The sequence below is a fragment of the Loxodonta africana genome, chromosome 2, assembly GCF_030014295.1.
Source record: "Loxodonta africana isolate mLoxAfr1 chromosome 2, mLoxAfr1.hap2, whole genome shotgun sequence".
Lineage (NCBI taxonomy): Eukaryota > Metazoa > Chordata > Mammalia > Proboscidea > Elephantidae > Loxodonta > Loxodonta africana.
The window spans coordinates 200,487,829-200,509,420 of record NC_087343.1 but is presented as its reverse complement, the minus strand read 5'-3'; the positions used below and the strand labels follow the sequence as shown (position 1 = coordinate 200,509,420).

At 48.0% G+C, this 21,592-nt stretch overlaps 1 protein-coding gene across 4 annotated transcripts in view; it reads left to right on the top strand.

Moving 5' to 3' along the window:
- ADAMTS2 (ADAM metallopeptidase with thrombospondin type 1 motif 2) overlaps nt 1-21,592 on the top strand; it is a 311,700-nt gene that overhangs the window by 231,883 nt on the left and 58,225 nt on the right. For 3 of the 4 annotated variants that reach the window (XM_064279254.1, XM_064279255.1, XM_064279256.1), the window contains exons 6-10: nt 4,285-4,441; nt 8,199-8,304; nt 8,977-9,120; nt 9,543-9,675; nt 10,893-11,006. In XM_064279254.1, the coding sequence (XP_064135324.1) occupies nt 4,285-4,441; nt 8,199-8,304; nt 8,977-9,120; nt 9,543-9,675; nt 10,893-11,006 (654 nt within the window). Of the gene's footprint in view, nt 1-4,284; nt 4,442-8,198; nt 8,305-8,976; nt 9,121-9,542; nt 9,676-10,892; nt 11,007-12,762; nt 13,368-21,592 lie in introns of those variants that run through there. The other variant, XM_064279257.1, reaches the window with a different exon arrangement.

Genomic DNA, 21,592 nt, shown 5'->3' with positions numbered 1-21,592 from the left:
CCACACCCACCCCCCTCCATAGTCCCCATTGCCACCGATCACCTACATCCCTGACACTCTCAGCCCTGACGCCTCTTCTTCTCACCTCCTCTGCAACGCTCATGGTCCTGACACTGCACCAGACATACCCCCATTAATCGCAGACACCACATTGTCCCCTTCCCAACCACCCTCCCTCCTCACTAACTACAAAGATAACCTGTACTATAACTTCAGGACTAACTGACTATAAGAATCAAAATCAGCACCAAGCTGGTTCCTATCGGGTAGAGGTCAAGTATACCTCCACTTTCCGACTTCCTCATTTACTTCTGACACCAGCCTCTTCCCCCATGGGACTCTCTCTCTACTGAGCTCAATAATTAGTCGCAATGTCTACAAAACCCACAGAAACATATCTGCAATAATAAGTTTAATGTAACAGAGAAGGATATAAACGAAGAATGATAAATGAAGAAATGCAAAAGGCAAAGTTCAGGAGGTTCCCAGCACAGACTCATATACCCTTCCCGAAAACCAATGTTCACTCTTACATCAATGGGAGAGCATGCCACAGCTCAGGTGTTAGCAGTGGTGCCACGGTTCAAGTGCCAAATTCACATCACCTCTTCAGGTATCAGTGGGTGTGTCACGGCTACTGCTATTGTGCTTTCACTCTCTCTCTCTGCCACTCCTCTCTGCTCTGATCCCATCATTGACTGGTCCAGCTCTCAACCAGCAGCCTTGGGATAGCTCTGCTCCTGGCTGAGCTGTCAATCATTTCTTCCCAGTGGGCACTTCCTGCTGTGCAGGCTACCCCCCCTCCCCTTAGGGCCTTGGCTGATCCTGTGGGCCAGTTCAGCCTACTGCCTCTGGGCCTCTTGCCACCGAGTGTTACAGCTCCTGGCTGGGATTACTGCTGCAACCTGTGGGGTAGGGCCCCTTGCTGCTGCCCCTGGGCCTCTTGCTGCCAAGTGTTATAGCTCTCAGCTCAGCCAGGGTGTCTCCCACCTCTGGGCCTGCTGGTGGTCTCTGCTGATTCTGGTGCTGACTCAGCTCTAAGCATGTTACAGCTCTTTATCCACGTACAACATTTTACGGCGTCAGGGAGGTTCTCAGCTCTGGGCCCAATGTCCCAAGCAAAGGACACACTCCTCTCCAGGCTCTTGTCAACCAGGAGGCTCTAAATATAAGCTATTTCTTGTCAATTTCAAGGTAGGCCCTCCCTAGCCAGATCAGAGCCCAGCCAATCCTTTTAGATGGATCTCAGCCCAAGTAATCCTTGATTACCCAAGAAATGTCAATCAAGTTCAAGTCAAGCTTTGTCAGTTACTGGGCCAGGCTGGTCAAAAGTAACAAACCATGAAGTTGTTTACAGCTTACCTAGGAAGTGTCAATCAACTTAGGAAATTCCCTCCCAAGTTGTTTTTTCCACAAACCCAGGGCCAAAAAGCCATTTAAGGTAATCCATCATACCCCTTGGACCAGGAGATTTCTTTCTAAAATGCACTTAAGGCCCTGGACCTGTCACTGGTTCTATGTGAGGTCAACAGACTGGTGACCTGGAAATAAGATGGTCCCTGGGAACTCCAAACACTCTCGAATGCTCCAGACTCAGCAGAAACAAGGACTCTTGTTTCCTTTCTGCCCATGTGAGAGAGACCAGAACCTTGAAGATGTTTGGAGATTGACAGAGAAATAGGAAGTGCAAGCAACTCCCACATCTTGTAACTGGTGATCGATTGAGTCCCTGGATGTGCCCATAAACATTGACAGAGTCTTCCTCCTTGACTTCGTGGGGTGTCCCATGTCTGGGACCCTGGCTCTCAGGGTCCAGCACATGGTCACTGTGTTCTGAGATCTTGCCTTCCCAGGGCTCCCCTCTCTCTTGTGAAGCCCTTCTGCCTCTGCCTGTGCACTTCTAAGCCCTTCAGGGGGACCTAGTGGAGTCTCCTCAGAACCCAAAAGTCTAGGAATCCTAGACAAGTTCTGACCTGGACCCTACAACCCAAACCCCCTTTGGGCTGGAGAACTCAAATGGCAGCCTGCCTTCTTGGAATCAGTGAAGGAAAAACAAAGCAAGAAAAAAACACAGTATTTCAATAAATTATCCTGCCGCAGCAACAAGATCACTTTGACTGCCAAGAGAGCACCCGGGAACTTGGGAGGAACCAATAGAAGCCCAGCATCTGGGATGAGTGAGGTGATTGTCCATTGTTGGATCCAGTCTGGAAAGAAGTGGAAGAAGGGCGGTCCACCTGAGGGCTAGCCTTTGGTGTGGTGACCCAGGGAATGAATTTGGCCTCATAATTTCTTTTTTTTAATTTGAGCCCGCATTTACTATTAGGTAGACTTATTTTTAAAATTTAGATTTAAAGCTTGGCCTGAGAAATCCAACCTGGCATCCCCCATCCTCTATCTTGCAGTAGGCTGGTGATGAGAGGAAGTTCCCTCTTTACCTGTACCTGGGGTCCCCAGTTTACTACAGTCCTCACTACTCCTTATTGCCGCCTTTTTTTTTTTTTTTTAATCAAAATAAGGAAATATTTCTCTGTACCCTTGCCTCTTCAAAATTGGGAAAATGAGAGATTCTTACTCTTTTTACAACCAACCTGACTCACTGATTTATATCACCTGCCTCGTCCCTTTTGGCATTTAGATTTGCAACACCCTACGGCACTTCCCACAAGCCTACCCCCTGAGGAAGGTGAGAATTCTTACCCTCTTTGAGCCAGGCCACTGCATTCGGCTCTGTCCCCTGCCGGATGGCCTTACTCTTGCCCTCTGGTCCTGATACTGGGGTATGTCTTTCTGGAGAGAGTCTTCTTTATTGTTGTTGTTTGTTTTATTGTGGTAAAATATATATTTATAACAAAAAAAATTGCTAATTCAACAGTTTTTACGTGTACAATTCAGTGGCTTTGATGACATTCAGCGTATCATGCATCCATCACCACTATCTGATTCCAAATTATTCCACCACTATTAACAGAAACTCACTGTCCCCTATGCAGTGACTCTCAGTTTTGCCCTTCCTCCCAGTCCTGGTAACCACTGATAAACTTTCGTCTCTATAGATTTGTTTATTCCAGATATTTTATGTAAGTGGGATCATATAGTATTTGTTCTCTCGGGACTGACTTATTTCACTCAGCATGCTGTCTTCGAGGTTCACCTCTGTTGTAGCATGTACCAGGATTTCATTTCTCTTTATGTCTGAGTAGTAGTCCATAGTATGTATGTACTACATTTTGTTTATCCATTCATCTGATGATGGACGTTTAGACTGTTTCCACGTTTTAACTATATGTGAGAAGTGCTGCAATGAACGTTGGTGTCCAAATTTGTGTTTCTGTTTGAATTCATTTTGGTACATACCTAGCAGTGGAATTGCTGGGGAGCCCTGGTGGTGTAGTGGTTGGCAGTTCAAATCCACCAGACGCTTCTTGGAAACCCTATGGGGCAGTTCTACTCTGTCCTATAGGGTCGAAGTGAGTTGGACTTGACTCAATGGCAACGGTTTTTTTATGGTAGTTCAGTGTTTAACCTTTGGAGAAACTGCTAAACTGTTTTCCTGGTGGGACTCTTGACTCCTCCTTAAAGACTTGGCCAGAGCTCTTCTCCCACTGGTATGGGACAGGCTAGCGTCCCCTGGAGACTAGCCACCATCTTTCATCTTTAAGCCAGTGCCTTTCCCTGGGGTTCCCATGAACCCCTGTTCTTTATATCTCTTTTGCCATATTTGCTGCAGTTTTTCATCCATTGTGTTATTTTCTGTAAATATCTTCAAACGACGGAAACACATAAGTTGTTGCTCCCATCTCTGGGCTCACACGCCATTTTGGGATTATCATCTCCCCTGTCCCGGGCTCTCCCAGACCTGTGAGCTTTATGGGTGGTGTCTGCATTGCATTTATCTCTTGTCCCAGGACCTGCACAGAGTAGGTGCCTAATAGGATAAAAAAAAAAATTTTTTTTAATTTTTTTTTTTTTATAGAGCCCTGAGTGGAACCCTGAAAGTAGGGTGGGGTAAATGGAGCATTTGATTCCTTAGATGACCTCAGAGCTTTGTTTCCAGGTCTCATCTGATTTTGAAAGCAAACTCAAGTAGATATGCGTGACCGAGGAACTTTTCCTTCCATTCTTCCACAAGAATGGAGCCAAGTGGGAGGCAGGCTCTGACAGCAACTGGGCAAGTGGTGTTGTGCAGCCTGGAGCAGGCCCCAGTGGATGGAGCCTGTCAGCACTGTGGCCTGCTCAGCCTCCAACAGCCCCCCTCTTTCACCTCTCTCCGCCCCTCTGCAGTCCATGAGCCTCATTGAGATTGGAAACCCCTCTCAGAGCCTGGAGAATGTCTGCCGCTGGGCCTACCTCCAGCAGAAGCCGGACACCGGCCACGACGAATACCACGATCATGCCATCTTCCTCACCCGACAGGACTTTGGGCCGTCAGGCATGCAAGGTGAGCATCGCCCCTGCAAGGCACAGGGAGGAGAGGCTAGGGCAGCCATTGGACTGAGAGGGGCCCTCAGGCAGTCTTGGTCCAGGCCAGGGTGGAGTGACAGGGCGGGGGGCCTTGGCTTCTTTTCAGTTGCTCTTCATGGGGAGGGTCTAGGTAAGTGTGAGTGACCTGGCTCCAGAAAACCACCAGGGCCTCTGCCATTTCCTCCAGGAAACTACACCCCCTAGGCAGACGGGAAAGATTGGAAGGGGCTGGGGCCAGCAGCCCCAAGGCCAGAAGGAGACTGCAGCTGAGTTTCTGGGTATCTTTTTCTCCCAGTTTTTAAAATACAAATTTGAAAACACTGACAAGTTTTAAATTTTTGGAGATTTTAACTACACTATATGGACACTTGATTTACTACAAAAGTGGCACTTCAGAGTAGAGAGACAGTCTTTTTAATAATGGTGTTGGGTCAATGAAATATCCAAATCTCCAAATGGATTTTAGATCTAAATATGATAGGTGAAATCATAAAATTTATGGGAGATAATATAGAAATTACCTCCATGTTCTTCGAGTAAGAGATTTTTTAAACAAGAAACAAGAAGTATTAGCCATAATGGAAAAGACTGATAAATTGTACCATATTAACATTAAAAACTTTTGTTAATTAATGGCACTATTAAGCCACTGGAAAAAAATTTCATAATGCACATATCTGATAAAGGAAATATCTGGAATACATGAAGAAGTCCTATAAATCGGTAATCACAATGATAATGATAAAAGACAAAAAACCCAGTAGAAAAATGGGCAAGGGACCTTATCAGGCTCTTAACAAAATCTGAATGATTCATAAATGTATGAAAAGGTGCTCAACCTCAGTAGTCATTGTTGTTAGCTGCTGTCAAGTCAGCTCCTGACTCCTGGTGACCCCATGCACCCCGGGACGAAACACTGCCTAGTCCTGCGCCACCTCCATGATCAATTGCAGATCAGACCAATGTGACTCATAGGGTTTTCATTGCTGATTTTCAGAAGTAGTTTGTCAGGACTTTCTTCCTAGTCCATGTTAGTTTGGAAGCTCTGCTGAAACCTGGTCAGGGTCATAGCAACAGGCAAACCTCCACTGGTAGCTGAATGGTGGCTGCCCATAAGGTGCATCGGCCTGGAATCCAAACTGGGTCTCCTGCCTGGCAAGTGAGATTTGTACCACAGAACCACCAATGCCTCAGCCAGTAGTCATTGCTGATGTTGGTGTGTGCTGTTGAGTTGATTCCAATTCATAACAACTGTATAGGACAGATTAGAACTGCCTCATAGAGTTTCCCAGGCTGTAATCTTTACAGGCACAGATTTCCAGGTCTTTTCTCCTATGGGTTCGAACCACCAACCTTTTGGTTAGCAGCCGAGCGCTTAACTATTGCACTACCAGGGCTCGCTCACTAGCCATTAGGGAAAGGCAAACTAAAACCACAGTGCGATACCAGGGCATACCTAATGGGACAGCCAAAATTAAAAAGACTGAAAACACCAAGTCTTTATGAGGATGTGGGGTGACTGTAGCTCTCACATTAATGTAAATTGTAACAAGTACTTAGGAAAAACTGTACAGCATTATCTATTAAAGCTGAGGAATCCCTGGGTGGTGTAAACAATTACCACACTGGGCTGCTAATGGAAAAGTTGGCAATTTGAATCCACCCAGAGGCACCTTGGAAGAAAGGACTGGCAACCTACTTCAGAAAAATTAGCTGTTGAAAACCCTATGGGCCACTGTTCTACTCTCACAGGTTCACCCCTCACGGGTTTCACTGTATCTCAAAATCTACACAGATTTTCCTGTTTGTTCCAAGGGTAAAGGACACTGAGTAGATTACTACACTTTTACAGACAAGTCTAGCAACCACTACAGCCCTTTGGATCAATTGCCTTGGGATCTCCCAGTGGATTCGGAGAGGGGTGAGGCCAGGTTGGGGGTCTGTAAGTTGGGGCTCCCTGCTTGGCTGACGTCTAGGAAAACAGTAACCAGCTGCTGTGGAGTCGACTCCAACTGGTGGCAAGCCCATGTGTATCAGAGTAGAACTGTGCTCCATAGGGGTTTTGATGGCTGATTTTTTGGCCTTTCTTCCAAGATGCCTCTGGGTGGACTCGAACTGCCAGGTTTCCTTTAGCAGCCAGCATGTTAAACATTTGCACCACCCAGGGCCTCAAGGAAGACTCCAGGTGTAAAGGCAAAGGCCCTCTTTGGCACGCATAGCACATGCACTCCTTTAGTTTGTCCAAGCTGCTTCAGTCTGCTTGGATGAGAACCGGTGACCCGTGTTCAGGCCCATCCTCTGGTTTTTCTCAGTTTTATATGGGGTCCGTATGGGACAGATTAACCAGTAAGCATGGTACACACCAGCTTATGTGCATACCATCCTCACTGGTTGATGTGGTGAAAAACAGGTGAAATTGTGCACTACAGATTAGTAAGTTAGCACAAGTAAGCCTGTGCATACCTTGCTTACTGAGTAATCGGTCACTTGGTCTGTGTATGACCTTCAGCCACCCTCACCTTTCCCTGGCTTCTTGTCCCTGTGATCAGCCCCAGCCCACCACACCCAGACCACGAGGAGGCCTTCTCACCCTCCTGCCACGGGTTGTTTCCCCTCTTCCCTCAGCCCTTCCCTCCCTCCTTGTCCATCTCCATTTCCATCTGTTCCCCTGGGCCACACAATGTAACTAGATTGACAAAAACCCATGGTGGCTCCTCACTGTTACCTGTGAAAAGCCACTTGATTAATAGATGTGGCTGGGGGATCCTTGGTATTGCTGCAATTGCCCCTCCCCATTCCCCTTTCCCCATGGGCTCCTCATCCAGTGCCCAGCTCCTTCCCAACAGACTGTTGTTGTTAGCTGCCATCAAGCAAGCCCCCGACACATGGTGACACCATGCACAACAGAATGAAACTCTGCCTAGTCCTGTACCATCCCCATGATTGGGTCCATCTTAGTCTGGATGCTTCATTGAGACCTTTGCAGCATCATAGCAACAGGCAAGCCTCCACCGACAGACGGGTGGTGGCTGCCTGTGAGGCACCGGCCGGGAGTCAAACCCAGATCTCCTGCATGGAAGGCAAGATGAGGCTAGAAACCCTTCAGCAGGAACGTGACACAGTCTTCTCAGCCAGGAATGCGGAGGCGCTGGCCTACTGCTGCCTCGGACACCCCTGGAGGCCGCGTCTGTTGCAGCTGGTCTCACCTCTTAGTGGGTCAGCCTCTGGGCAGCTGCATACCTGCTGGTGCCCTGCTGCCTACTCACAGCTGTTATTTGGGATTTAGCAGGGCTGTGAGGCTCACGGAAACCCTGGTGGTGTAGTGGTTAAGTGCTACGGCTGCTAACCAAGAGGTTGGCAGTTCAGATCCGCCAGGCGCTCCTTGGAAACTCTACGGGGCAGTTCTACTCTGCCCTATAGGGTCACTATGAGTCGGAATCAACTTGACGGCAGTGGGTTTAGTTTTTTTGGTTTTGTGAGGCTCACTGCTCATACCTCTGTACCAGCCCTCACTCCTGCCCCCTGTGGGTCTGGCTGGGGTCTCATAGCATCCCAGAGAAGACTTGGGAAACTCAGGGGAAACTGTCCAGAGGATGGTGGGGGTACTGGGGCCCCGTGGAGAAGAACTCAGGAGTTAGGCCAGGGCCCTCTGATCCAGGTCTTTGGCCGGGCCTGGGGCTGCCACAGCAGGACTCTGGACCTGGGAGCTGGAGCTGCCTTTTGTCTCCTCCCAGGCTATGCGCCTGTCACTGGAATGTGCCACCCGGTCCGCAGCTGCACCCTGAACCATGAAGATGGCTTCTCCTCCGCCTTTGTGGTGGCCCACGAGACCGGCCATGTGTAAGTGGCCTGGCATTCCTTGTTGTTCACCCAAGACCCCATACTGACTTCTCCTCTGTGCCCTTGAGAGGGACCTGCCCTGTGGGAACATCTCTTAGGACATGATGACCTGTGCTCCCAGCTCTGCAGGGTCCAGCAGGCGCTCAGTCCATTTTCTGCTGAAGGAACAGATGAGGTCCCCTGGGCCAGGCAGGAGCCAGGGGCCTTACTACAAGCTCCATTCAAGCCACCAGGAGAGAGGGCACTTACCCCATTATTTGGAGCAGTAACAGGGACTTGAGAAGATGCTTGTCCAAGGTTAGAGAGCCAGGAACATGCCCCAGGCACCGTCCCTGCCCAGCATTGCCAGGAAATCTCATAGATAAGCGTGTGGAGAGGGTGCCTAGGAACTCAGGCTGCAGAGCTAATACAACAGCACCCAGTTAGGGGAACAAGATACCCGAGAGAGCTGCCCACAGGACACTGTCTCACCCCTGGGATGGACGAGGGCTTCCTTTCACCCCCTAAAATGCTACCCCATGGCTGTAAGAATCTAGCTGGTGGGAATCAGGCTTGGGGCAGACCTGGTCAGCAGCAGTCAGGGGAACAGTCCTGACCTTTGGGCTGGGGTGGCATCGGCAGATCAATGTGGCCAGGGGTGGGTCCATTGTGGCTGTCTGGGTTCCCTCACAGGCTGGGCATGGAGCACGACGGGCAGGGCAACCGCTGTGGTGACGAAGTGAGGCTAGGCAGCATCATGGCGCCCCTGGTGCAGGCTGCCTTCCATCGCTTCCACTGGTCCCGCTGCAGCCAACAGGAGCTAAGCCGCTACCTCCAGTGAGTACCAGTACAGCTCCCCAGGGTTCCCTCAGCCTCCAGGCAGGGGTGGGCCTGGGGACCACCCTTCCTGGATCCTGCCAGGCTCAGCTTAGGAAGGAGATATCCTGGGTACCCACACTCCCAGGTCATAGTACCTGGGCCCAGCCTGAACCCTCAGACTTGTTGGTCTACCAGCCAGAGGTGTGGGGAGGGGGGGTGAGAACAGGGCAGGTCGCACACCTGCTCCCATGGCTAGGGTCCTGGGCCAAGTGGGTGGGGAAGCTGCACCGTTCATGGATCCCAGGGTCTCAGGGGTCCGACAGGCAGGTCTGGGGATCTTACACCATGGAAAAAGAAGCAGCAGGGAGACTGAGGCAGCACAGAGAGGCAGGGCTCCAGAGGGTCTCAGCTGCCTTGTGGTACCACGTGCCCCTTTACAGCTCATATGACTGCCTGCGGGATGATCCCTTCGCCCACGACTGGCCAGCACTGCCACAGCTCCCCGGCCTGCACTACTCCATGAATGAGCAGTGCCGCTTCGACTTCGGTCTGGGCTACATGATGTGCACGGCGGTGAGTGTGCGAGCCAGCAGGCAGGGCTGGCAGAGGAGGGGTTCGCCCGTGTCCTGGCAGGCTTCTTGCAGGCAGGCTGGTGCGGGGCAACTCCTGGGAATCGAGGGATTTCATAGGGGAGAGTGTAAGGACAGGGGGTAGTGAGGGGAGGGCAGAGCAGTCCTACAGAAGCCCCAGCATCTCCCTCTGCACCCACCTACCCCTTACCCGGGAGACATCCAGCACCCACCTGGCTGGTCCAGACATGGTCCTGTCAGGGAGTGCACAGGACAGCAAGGGCTGTGACCAGGTGTGGCAAGAGACAGTGAGAGCCCAGGAGAGGCCCCTGAGCTGGCTCAAGAGTTCAGAAGAGCTTCTTCGAGGAAAAACAGGCATAGGGGCTAAGGGGGAGGAGAAGGCATTGCAGAAAGGAGGAATCCCACCTGCAAAGGCCTAGAGACAGACAAGATCCATGCAAAGGAGCAACAGTTGTTCCCTGGGGCTGAGTGTGAGGGCAGAGCCATTTAGCAGGACCCTAATGGAAGAATGGACTGTATTTGCTGATCAAGACCATCCTGTGTGAGACCAGTAAGCAAAATAGTCCCATTTTACAGATGAGGAAGCTGAGACCCAGAGAAATTAGGTAACCTCCCTACGGCCACACAGTGAGCAAGTGGTAGAGCTCGAGGACTGGCGGAGGTGGCCTAATGCCTTGCATTACTGGCTGAGAAGCACTGCGGGCTCCATTCTCTTGGTGATGGGAGCTCTGGGAAGGTTTGAATAGGGGAGTGGCAGTGGCTCCCTCAGGGACATTGTGGAGGAGGGGCTATAGGGACAGGGGGCTGAATGGCCAGGAAAGAGGTGATTGCGAGGCCCAAGGGACAGAGGTCAGAGCAGGGGTCGGGGCTTGCGGGAGGGGAGAAGAAGACTTCATGGGATATCAGGAGGGCAGTCCACGGCAGGTGGATGGTGGGTGCTCAAGAACCCTGCAGTGGCAGTCCCTTGTAGCCGGCAGCCCTGAGGGGCAGGGGAGATGCCCACCCAGCCTTTGTGCCAGGCAGGGGCTTGGACAGTGTGTGGGAACACTGTTCTCTCAGCCCCAGAACCACGCACGGGCCACACAGGCCTGTCAGCAGCAACCAAGCTTTGTATGGCTCGGCAGCAGTCCAGCTGGGGCATCTTAGGCAGGGCAGCCCACAGTGGTCATCAGTGGGCTACTGCTGCATGCTGTCTTACAGTTCCGGACCTTCGACCCCTGCAAGCAGCTGTGGTGCAGCCACCCTGACAACCCCTACTTTTGCAAGACCAAGAAGGGCCCCCCTCTGGATGGGACCATGTGTGCACCTGGCAAGGTAAGTCGGGCTGGGTGTGGCAGGGCAGAGGGAAGTCCCCATGAACCACCCAGCTGGCAGCCTTCTCGAGAGACCCTTGCCTCCTTTTGAATAACTCCCTCACAGTCAACAGATCATTGTTTCTGCACCCCTGTGCTGCCAATGCATTGTCTTCTTGTGAAGCAAACCTGTTGTCTCAGAGCTCTTCTCACTGCTTAGTAGTACAAGCCTACCCACTCAAGAATTCCCTCCTCAGAAGAGACTTTCCAACTCCCCATGCAGGTTCTGGGTTCCTGACAGCCTCCCATCACCCCCTGCACACTGTGGGTGGCTGTAAGTCACCTCACAGAGTCAGAGCTACTTGAAGGCAGCATTGGGGTCTGAGTGGTCACTGGGTCCTGAGTGCGGCACGAGGTTTTGTCCTTCCATCCACCAGGGCCTTGGTGTTTGATTCTTGTTGGGCAGACACGTCCCTTAAGGTCAAATGATAGCTGCCTGCCAGCTGACCCAGGCTCACTTTCATCCTCTGGCAACTCTGCAAAAAGAAAGTCTTCTCTTTCCCTGTAGTCCCAGCCAAAATTTTGGGCCTGATTCTCATTGGTTCAGATGAAGTCACATGCCCATCCATTGGCCAATCGCTTGCTGGGGCCTGGCATATGCAGACTGGCCTCAACTCCACTGAGACCACACAGACCAGCACCAGTGGGGATGAGGGGGTGGACTCTATTTTATGCCCCAAGACGTGAGGCCGAGAAAGGCCCGCAAAATCATCTGGGCCTAAAGACCCTAGTAGAGCTTCTTAAAGATACAGATTCCCAGGCCCAATCCTGAAGATTTTGGTTCAGTGGGTTTGAGGTTGGGCCCAGGGATTGTTTTGTTTGTTATTTTTAATGTGGTTGTTGCTGTTGATTTCAAGTTATATCGGAGTTGATTTTGACTTTAGCAATCCCATGTGACAGAGTAGAAGTGCCCCATAAGGTTTTCTATCTTTTTAAATTGTTCTTTAAGTGAAAGTTTACAGTTCAAGTTAGTTTCTCATACAAAAATTTATACTCACATTGTTATGTGACCCTAGTTGCTCTCCCTACAATGTGACAGCATACTCCTCCTTTCCACCCGGATTTCCTGTGTCCATTCAACCAGCTCCTGTCCCTTTCTGCCTTCTCATCTCGCCTCCAGACCATGTAGTCTCATGAGTCTTCTTGAGCTAAGAAGCACTCTCTTCACAAGTACGTTTTATGTCTTATAGTCCAGTCTAATCTTTGTCTGAAGAGTTAGCTTTGGGCATGGTTTTAGTTTTGGGCTAACAGAGACTCCAGGGGCCATGTCTTCCAGGGTTCCTCCAGTCTCGGTCAGACCATTAAGTCTGGTCACTTTACTAGAATTTGAGTTCTGCAGCCCACTTTTCTCCTGCTCCCCCCAGGACTCTCTGTTGTGTTCCCCCATAAGGTTTTCTTGGCTGTAAGTTTTACAGAAGCAGATCACCAGGTCTTTCTCCCTCAGAGCCACTGGGTGGGTTCGACCCACCAAACTTTTGGTAAGCAGCGGAGTACTTAACCATTGCACCACCAGGTCTCCTTTTTAATTGTGGCAATATTCATTTAATATAAAATTCATCATTTTAAAGTATACAATTCAGTGGCAGTAAGTCCATTCACGTTGTTAGGCGACCCTCACCACTATGTAGTTCCAGAACATTTTGATCACCCCAAAGGAATCCCCCATTCACCTTCTCCCTAGCTCCTGGCAACCACTAATCTACTTTCTGTCTCTGTAGATTTGCGTATCCTGGACACTTCACATAAATGCGGCCACACAACATTTGTCCTTTCGTCACTCGCATCTTTTACTCAGCATAATGTTTTCAAGGTTCATCCATGCCATAGCAAGTGTCAGAAGTTCATTTCTCTTTATGGCTGAAAAATATTCCATTGTATGGATAGATCGAATTTTGTTCATCCATTCCTCTGTTGATGAACACTTGGCTTGTTTCCACCTTTTGATGATAGCGAATAATGCTGCAATGAGCGTGCGTATACAAGCGTTCATTTGAAAATCTGAGAATTGGTATTTTTAAGAAGTGCCCCATGTGATTCGTCTGTGCCCTCAGATGAAGGCTGTTGGCTCTCGAGAACTGTTGGAAGAAGTTCGAGGTGTAGCCTGGTAAAGCCAAAACTGACATGTAGCCCTCCTCCCCACAGGAGCTTGCTGTAAGGAGCAGGGCCCAGAAGTGATTCGCTTCACCACTTGGCTCAGAGGCCAGGCTGGGCCACAGCCCCAGCAGGGAGCTCAGGAAAAACTGAGTAGGAAAATGAAACTACTAAGCACGGATGCCTACCCAGCCCTCCCAGACCAGTGAGAAGGGGGCAGAGTAGGGATCAGGCCCTGTGCAGGTGAGCCCATCCTAAGGAGTAGGAGCTCCGTGGGAGCCCCTCTTCTGATGCCTGGCTGGCCTTCACCCACAGTGACACTGGCCACTGGGAGAATATGGGCTAAAGAATGGCTGCACCCTCACTGACTGGCTTCCTTCTTCCATGGGTTAGGGAGGCATCATGAGGAAGGCGGGTAGTTGTGGCCAAAACGCCTCTCCCCACAGAAACCACTGACTTGGCCAGGGTAGGACCCATTGCTCATTTAGTCCAGTAAATAAAATTGTCATTTAATGTATTAAAAAACAGAGTTGTGCTGATCGAGCGGGCAGAGTTAGGACTCAGATCATCCTCCTCTGGGTCATGAGGAGCATAGGTGGAAACCTGATCTAGATCAGTGATTCTCAGTTTGTGGCCTCCTGTGGCCTCCAGGCTCCCAGTTCCCACAGACACCAGTGACTCAGAGGCTGTGCACCAGTCACAGCCTTCGGAGGTACCAGGACCACTGGCTCCCTCCCTTACCTGGGCCCTCCTCCTTGCCTCTCAGCCCCCTTTGCACCACCTGCTGTGGGGGCACCAACTAGCTTTTCTGTGCCCTCACCCCTCCATGGTCGAGTGAGAGGAACTTCTGTGTGAGAGATGAGGTAACATGACCCAGAAATGAGGAGGCCAGCGTAACTACTGGATGGGCTGGAACCAAGCCTGCCTGGCCCCAGATAGCTCCTGATGGGATTGCTGGCTGTGAACCTCGGCAGGAACCCAGCCTGGGGGTGGAGCCCTTGACACCCTCGCCAGAGCTTGGGGAAGGAGAACCCAGCAAATAGCCACCTCTGAAGTGCCTCCCGTGGCTCAGGCTCCTGCCAGAGGCTGACGTGGGAGTGTTTCCATCGGTTCTTAAAGGGGACGAGGCTTTGTTAGGAAGGATGAGGAGAAGGTTGCCAAGCAGAGATGTGTACAAAGGTAGTGGGGTGAGAAAGGGCTTGCTTGGAGAAGAGGACCAGGAGGGGGCACATGAGAGTGAGTCAAGCATGGACACAGGAGCACAGTGTCCTGGAGACAGGCTCTGGGGCAGAGGTTTGAGTGCAGGGTTTTGACTGGGGATGCTTTTAGGATCAACACCCATGCGGAGAGTGAGCCGTTGAACAGTGATACAGGCACAATACAGGCCTCAACCCATCCCAAGGGGAGCTCTAGAGCTGGGCTGGTTCTTCAGAGTTGTACCAGTTGAAGCAATGTATGTGTGCAGTGCTGACCAGTCATTGGCTATGGGTTGTCCCCAGGAAAGGGGCATGACTTTGGGCTAGGCATCTCTTTGGCTGAGGGCAGTTCTAGAGAGGGACTCAGCCGTGAACCACAAGCAACCAAAACACGTTCAGTAGCTGGGGGCTGAGTTCGTTGGGCCTGGAGAGGGTGCTGGGTGGCCACCACAGTGTCCTCTACACTGGGTAAGTGTTGGGAAGGAAGGGGAGCCACAAGCTTCCTAAGCAGAGATGTGTACACAAGTAGGAGGAAAGGGAACAGTCAGTGCTGCAGTGCCCGGTGTGGTGGTAGGAGAAGAAGCTGGAGGGGTATGTAGGGTTTAGTCCTCATCTTTGCACTGGTGGGGAGCCAGCAAATGGTTTTGAGGAGGGAGCAGAGGTGTTTTACCATGAAGCGAGTGATACTCCAGCTACTGGCCCCTCACTGGCATGGGCGCTTTCCAAGCAATGTTTTCACATACTTATATGTTTAATTTTAATGATGATCAGTTAAGATCAGTTCACTCTGTTTATGATAAAAACTGAGGACCAGGTTGACAGATTCCTCAGTATATACCCAAACCTGTTGCCATCAAGCCCTGGTGGCATAGTGGGTAAAGAGCTCCACTGCTAACCAAATGGTCAGCAGTTTGACTCCCCAAGCCACTCCTTGGAAACCCTATGGGTAGTTTTACTCTGTCCTATAGAGTCGCTATGATTTATAGAGTCGCTATCATAAAAAAAAAAAAAAAAATTTTTTTTATGAGTCATAATTGACTCGATGGCAATGGGAAATACAACCAAGAACAGATAAACAGAAATATAAGAGACATAGTAATCATGAATCTCACAAACCCCCTTTATGACAAGACATGTCTTAAACAAAAACTTGCTCAAAGTTTACCTTGTGCAAAGAATTTAACTTTACCCAAAGTAATTTGGTCTTTCCCTTTTTTCCTGAGAGACTTCTCTAAAACCTTGGAAATTCAAGTGCCTTTATTATTTAAAAGGAGACCTGGTGGTACAGTCATTAAAGCTCTTGGCTGCGAACTGAAAAGTAGGTAGTTCAAACCCACCAGCCACTCTGTGGGAGAAAGATGTGGCAGTCTGCTTCTATAAAGATCTACAGCAATGGAAACCCTATAGAGCAGTTCTACTCTGTTCTTTAAGTGGCTATAAGTCAGAATCAACTTGACGCAGTGGGTATTATTTAAAACTTCCAGACAACAAGTGAGGATTTGTGCAAATGAGCAGCGGGGCTGGCCAGGCCACCTGATAGCCTGATATCAGCTGACCCCGCGTAGGGCAGGGAGTGTGATTCAATCATTCATGTGAAAGGTTAGCCAATGTTTAATCTTCTACTCTGTATTTCCTCCCTTTCTCCTTAAAAACTCATTAAAACTAGCCTGAGACGAGCCTTCCTGTTTTTCTGAACAGAAAGGTCTCCCTGTATCCATACAGCTTAACTGCCGAAATAAACCCTATATGCTGTCTTTTTGTGTGTGCTTTATTTTGTCAACTCCCACTTCCCCTCTGACACACTCTCTTCCTGGCATCAGGGTGGCCTGAGGCTGTTGAGACTCTGGCTAGGGGAAGTTTAGATTTGGGTACATGTATTGGTTTATTTCTTCATATAGTCCAGCTTCTCATATTATTTGCTCAGCTGGACTATATGAAGAAGAACGGGGCATCAGGATTGGAGGAAGAGCCGTTAACAACCTGCGTTATGCAGATGATACAACCTTGCTTGCTGAAGGTGAAGAGGACTTGAAGCACTTACTAATGAACATCAAAGACCACAGCCTTCAGTATGGATTGTACCTCAACATAAAACAAAAATCCTCACAACCGGACCAGTGAGCAACATCATGAAAAATGGAGAAAAGATTGAAGTTGTCAAGGATTTCATTTTACTTGGATCCGTAGTCAACAGCCACGGAAGCAGCAGTCAAGAAATCAAAAGACGCGTTGCATTGGGTAAATCTGCAGCAAAGGACCTCTTTCAAGTGTTGAAGAGCAAAGATGTCACCTTGAAGACTAAGGTGCGCCTGACCCAAGCCATGGTATTTTCAATCACATCATATGCATGTGAAAGCTGGACGATGAATAAGGAAGACCAAAGAAGAATTGACGCCTTATGAATTGTGGTGTTGGCAAAGAATATTGAATATACCATGGACTGCCAAAAGAATGAACAAATCTGTCTTAGAAGAAGTACAGCCAGAATGCTCCTTAGAGGCAAGGGTGGTGAGACTGTGTCTTACATACTTTGGACATGTTGTCAGGAGGGATCAGTCCCTGGAGAAGGACATCATGCTTGGCAGAGTACAGGGTCAGCAGAAAAGAAGAAGACCCTCAACGAGGTGGATAGACACAGTGGCTACAACAATAAGCTCAAGCATGACAACAATTGTAAGGATGGCTCAGGACCGGGCAGTGTTTCATTCTGTTGTGCCTAGGGTTGCTATAATTCGGAACAGACTCGACAGCACCTAACAACAACAACAATTGGCTTATTTACAGGGTTCTCAGTTTCTAACATGTATAGTTATTGTAGCCGTCCGGGTGTAGGAATAGCTTTCAGAAATCCTCCTACTGCCACTGTGCCAACTCACCCACTCAGCCAGTGTTGTCCCTCAGGGTATCGTAGAATATGTTTCACAAGCAGCCCAGTCTCCTCACCTCATTGGAGAAAAAGGTGCCTTATCTATACATAAGGTTGTGACTACTTCTATATTTACAACAGCTTTTTTTTAGGGGGGTGGAGGTGGCTGTCTTGTAGATAGAGTATTTTAAACACAGATCCAACTTGGATTTTTCTTTAGAAGGTGAAGTGTAACGAGATAATCTGGTGGTTGAAAAGATGTTTGAGCCTCACAACATAAGTATGACAAAAAATAAAGGGCTTCTAAATCAAATTTTCAAAGACCAAAAGAGGAGTCTGAATGTGAACGAGATGCAAAAAGTTTATTCAAAATGTTGATGAAGCCTCAATATACCAGTTTAACTGCATTTTTGAAAGTTGCTTTGGGATGCTTCAATAAAACAAGGGTGAAATCACAGGGTCCTGATGTGGATATTTATATAAAGGGTAACTTCTTTATCATTTTCAGACATATTTATTAAAGAAAGGAGAGAAAAATTAGATTAAAATGAATGGAATGTGGAACAAAACTAATAAAAATGAGTGAAGAAATCAATAGAAATAACCCTAACTTCAAAAAGTGAATTGCGAGGCGGGGCCAAGATGGCGGACTAGGTGAACGCTACCGCAGATCCCTCTTGCAACAAAGACTCGGAAAAACAAGTGAATCGATCACAGACATAACAATCTACGAACTCTGAACAACAAACACAGACTTAGAGATGGAGAACGAACAAATGCGGGCAGACCGATTGTTTTCAGAACCAGGAGCCAGCGTACCAGGTAGGTGACCGTCGGAGCCTGATTTGGGGCAGAGCCCAGAGGGGCAGACGGCACAGACAAGGGGCCCAGCCCTAGCCCCCGAACTCATCCCGGGAGGGAGCCTAGCCAGTTGGTGCGGGCAGCGTAGTGGCGCAGCCGGTGGGAGAAGTCCCCGGGAGGCAGTGACTGATCTTGGAGCGGGGAGAGCAGCGTCCCAGCCGGGGAGCCGTCCCGCCGGGGGTTTGGCGGGGAGCAGGCGTGGCGCCAGCGTGGGGATCAGCTATATTTCCCTAAAGTGACCCCGGGGGGGGCCAGACGTTCGTGCTGGCGACACCCACCCAGTTCGCGCGTGCGGCGCAGCGCACCGGAGGGAGAAGTCCCCGGGAGGAAGTGACTGGTCTCGGAGCGGGGAGAGCAGCATCCCAGCCGGGGAGCCGTCCCACTGGGATTTTGGCGGGAGCGGGCGGGGCGTGAGCGCGGGGACCAGTTATATTCCCCTGAATTGACCCCGGGGGCGGGCCCAGATGTTCGTGCAGGCGACGCCCACCCAGCTCGCGCGAGTGGAGCGGAGCACTGGAGGGAGATGTCCCCGAGAGGAAGTGACTGGTCTTGGAGCAGGGAGAGCAGCGTCCCAGCCAGGGAGCCGTCCCGCCAGGATTTTGGCGGGTGTGGGTGGAGCGTGAACGCGGGGATCAGCTCTATATTCTGAGGTGCTACACTCCTAGCTCTCTGATCCCTCCCCCACCCTCCCCAGGCAGCTCCATTAACATCCAAATACCCTGAGCCAGAGGGAGAATTCAGATAGGGATCTGACTGCATTTTTTTTTTAGCTGATTACCTGGAAAAACTAGTTTCCCAGTGATGGCTCGGAGACAGCAGTCCATATCAAACCACATAAAGAAACAGACCATGACAGCTTCTCCAACCCCCCAAACAAAAGAATCAAAATCTTTCCCAAATGAAGATACAATCCTGGAATTATCAGATACAGAATATAAAAAACTAATTTACAGAATGCTTAAAGATATCACAAATGAAATTAGGCTAACTGCAGAAAAAGCCAAGGAACACACTGATAAAACTGTTGAAGAACTCAAAAAGATTATTCAAGAACATAGTGGAAAAATCAATAAGTTGCAAGAATCCATAGAGAGACAGCATGTAGAAATCCAAAAGATTAACAATAAAATTACACAATTAGACAACGCAATAGGAAGTCAGAGGAGCAGACTCGAGCAATTAGAATGTAGACTGGGACTTCTGGAGGACCAGGGAATCAACACCAACATAGCTGAAAAAAAATCAGATAAAAGAATTAAAAAAATGAAGAAACCCTAAGAATCATGTGGGACTCTATCAAGAAGGATAACTTGTGAGTGATTGGAATCCCAGAACAGGGAGGGGGGACAGAAAACACAGAGAAAATAGTTGAAGAACTCCTGACACAAAACTTGCCTGACATCATGAAAGACGAAAGGATATCTATCCAAGATGCTCATCGAACCCCATTTAAGATTGATCCAAAAAGAAAAACACCAAGACATATAATCATCAAACTTGCCAAAACCAAAGACAAACAGAAAATTTTAAAAGCAGCCAGGGAGAAAAGAAAGGTTTCCTTCAAGGGAGAATCAATAAGAATAAGTTCAGACTACTCAGCAGAAACCATGCAGGCAAGAAGGGAATGGGACGACATATACAGAGCACTGAAGGAGAAAAACTGCCAACCAAGGATCATATATCCAGCAAAACTCTCTCTGAAATATGAAGGAGAAATTAAGATATTTACAGATAAAGACAAGTTTAGAGAATTTGCAAAAACTAAACCAAGACTGCAAGAAATGCTAAAGGAGATTGTTTGGCCTGATGACCAATAATATCAGGTACCAGCACAATACAAGGTCACAAAACAGAACGTCCTGATATCAATGCAACTCAAATAGGGAAAGCACAAAAACAAACAAATTAAGATTAATTCTAAAAAATAAAGAAAGAAAGAAAATAATACACATAACAGGGAATCATGGAAATCAATAGATAAACGATCACAATGATCAAAAAGAGGGACTAAATATAGGAGGCATTGAACTGCCAGATGGAGAGTGATACAAGGCGATATAGAAGGATACAAGTTAGGTTTTTACTTAGAAAAATAGGGGTAAATAATAAGGTAACCACAAAAAGGAATATCAATTCCATAACTCAAGAAAAAAGCCAAGAAAAACGTAATGACTCAACTAACATAAAGTTAAACATTATGAAAATGAGGATCTCACAATCTACTAAGAAAAACGTCTCAGCACAAAAAAGTATGTGGAAAAATGAAATGGCCAACAACACACATGAAAAGGCATCAAAATGACAGCACTAAAAACTTATTTATCTATAATTACGCTGAATATAAATGGACTAAATGCACCAATAAAGAGACAGAGAGTCACGGACTGGATAAAGAAACACGATCCATCTATATGCTGCCTACAGGAGACACACCTTAGACTTAGAGACACAAACAAACTAAAACTCAAAGGATGGAAAAAAATATATCAAGCAAACAATAAGCAAAAAAGAAGAGTAGCAGTATTAATTTCTGACAAAATAGACTTTAGACTTAAATCTGCCACAAAGGATAAAGAAGGACACTATATAATGATAAAAGGGACAATTGATCAGGAAGACATAACCATATTAAATATTTATGCACCCAATGACAGGGCTGCAAGATACATAAATGAAATTTTAACAGAATTGAAAAGTGAGATAGACACCTCCACATTTATAGTAGGAGACTTCAACACACCACTTTTGGAGAAGGACAGGACATCCAGTAAGAAGCTCAATAGAGACACGGAAGACCTACTTACAACAATCAACCAACTTGACCTCATTGACTTATACAGAACTCTCCACCCAACTGCTGCAAAATATACTCTTTTTTCTAGCGCACATGGAACATTCTCTAGAATAGACCACATATTAGGTCATAAAACAAATCTTTGCAGAATCCAAAACATCGAAATATTACAAAGCATCTTCTCAGACCACAAGGCAATGAAACTAGAAATCAATAACAGAAAAACTAGGGAAAAGAAATCAAATACTTGGAAAATGAACAATACCCTCCTGAAAAAAGACTGGGTTATAGAAGACATCAAGGAGGGAATAAGGAAATTCTTAGAAAGCAACGAGAATGAAAGTACTTCCTATCAAAACCTCTGGGACACAGCAAAAGCAGTTCTCAGAGGCCAATTTATATCGATAAATGCACACATACAAAAAGAAGAAAGAGCCAAAATCAGAGAACTGTCCCGACAACTTGAACAAATAGAAAGTGAGCAACAAAAGAACCTATCAGGCACCAGAAGAAAACAAATAATAAAAATTAGAGCTGAACTAAATGAATTAGAGATCAGAAAAACAATTGAAAGAATTAACAAAGCCAAAAGCTGGTTCTTTGAAAAAATTAACACAATTGATAAACCATTGGCTAGACTGACTAAAGAAAAACAGGAAAGGAAACAAATAACCCAAATAAGAAACAAGAAGGACCACATCACAACAGAGCCAAATGAAATTAAAAGAATCATTTCAGAT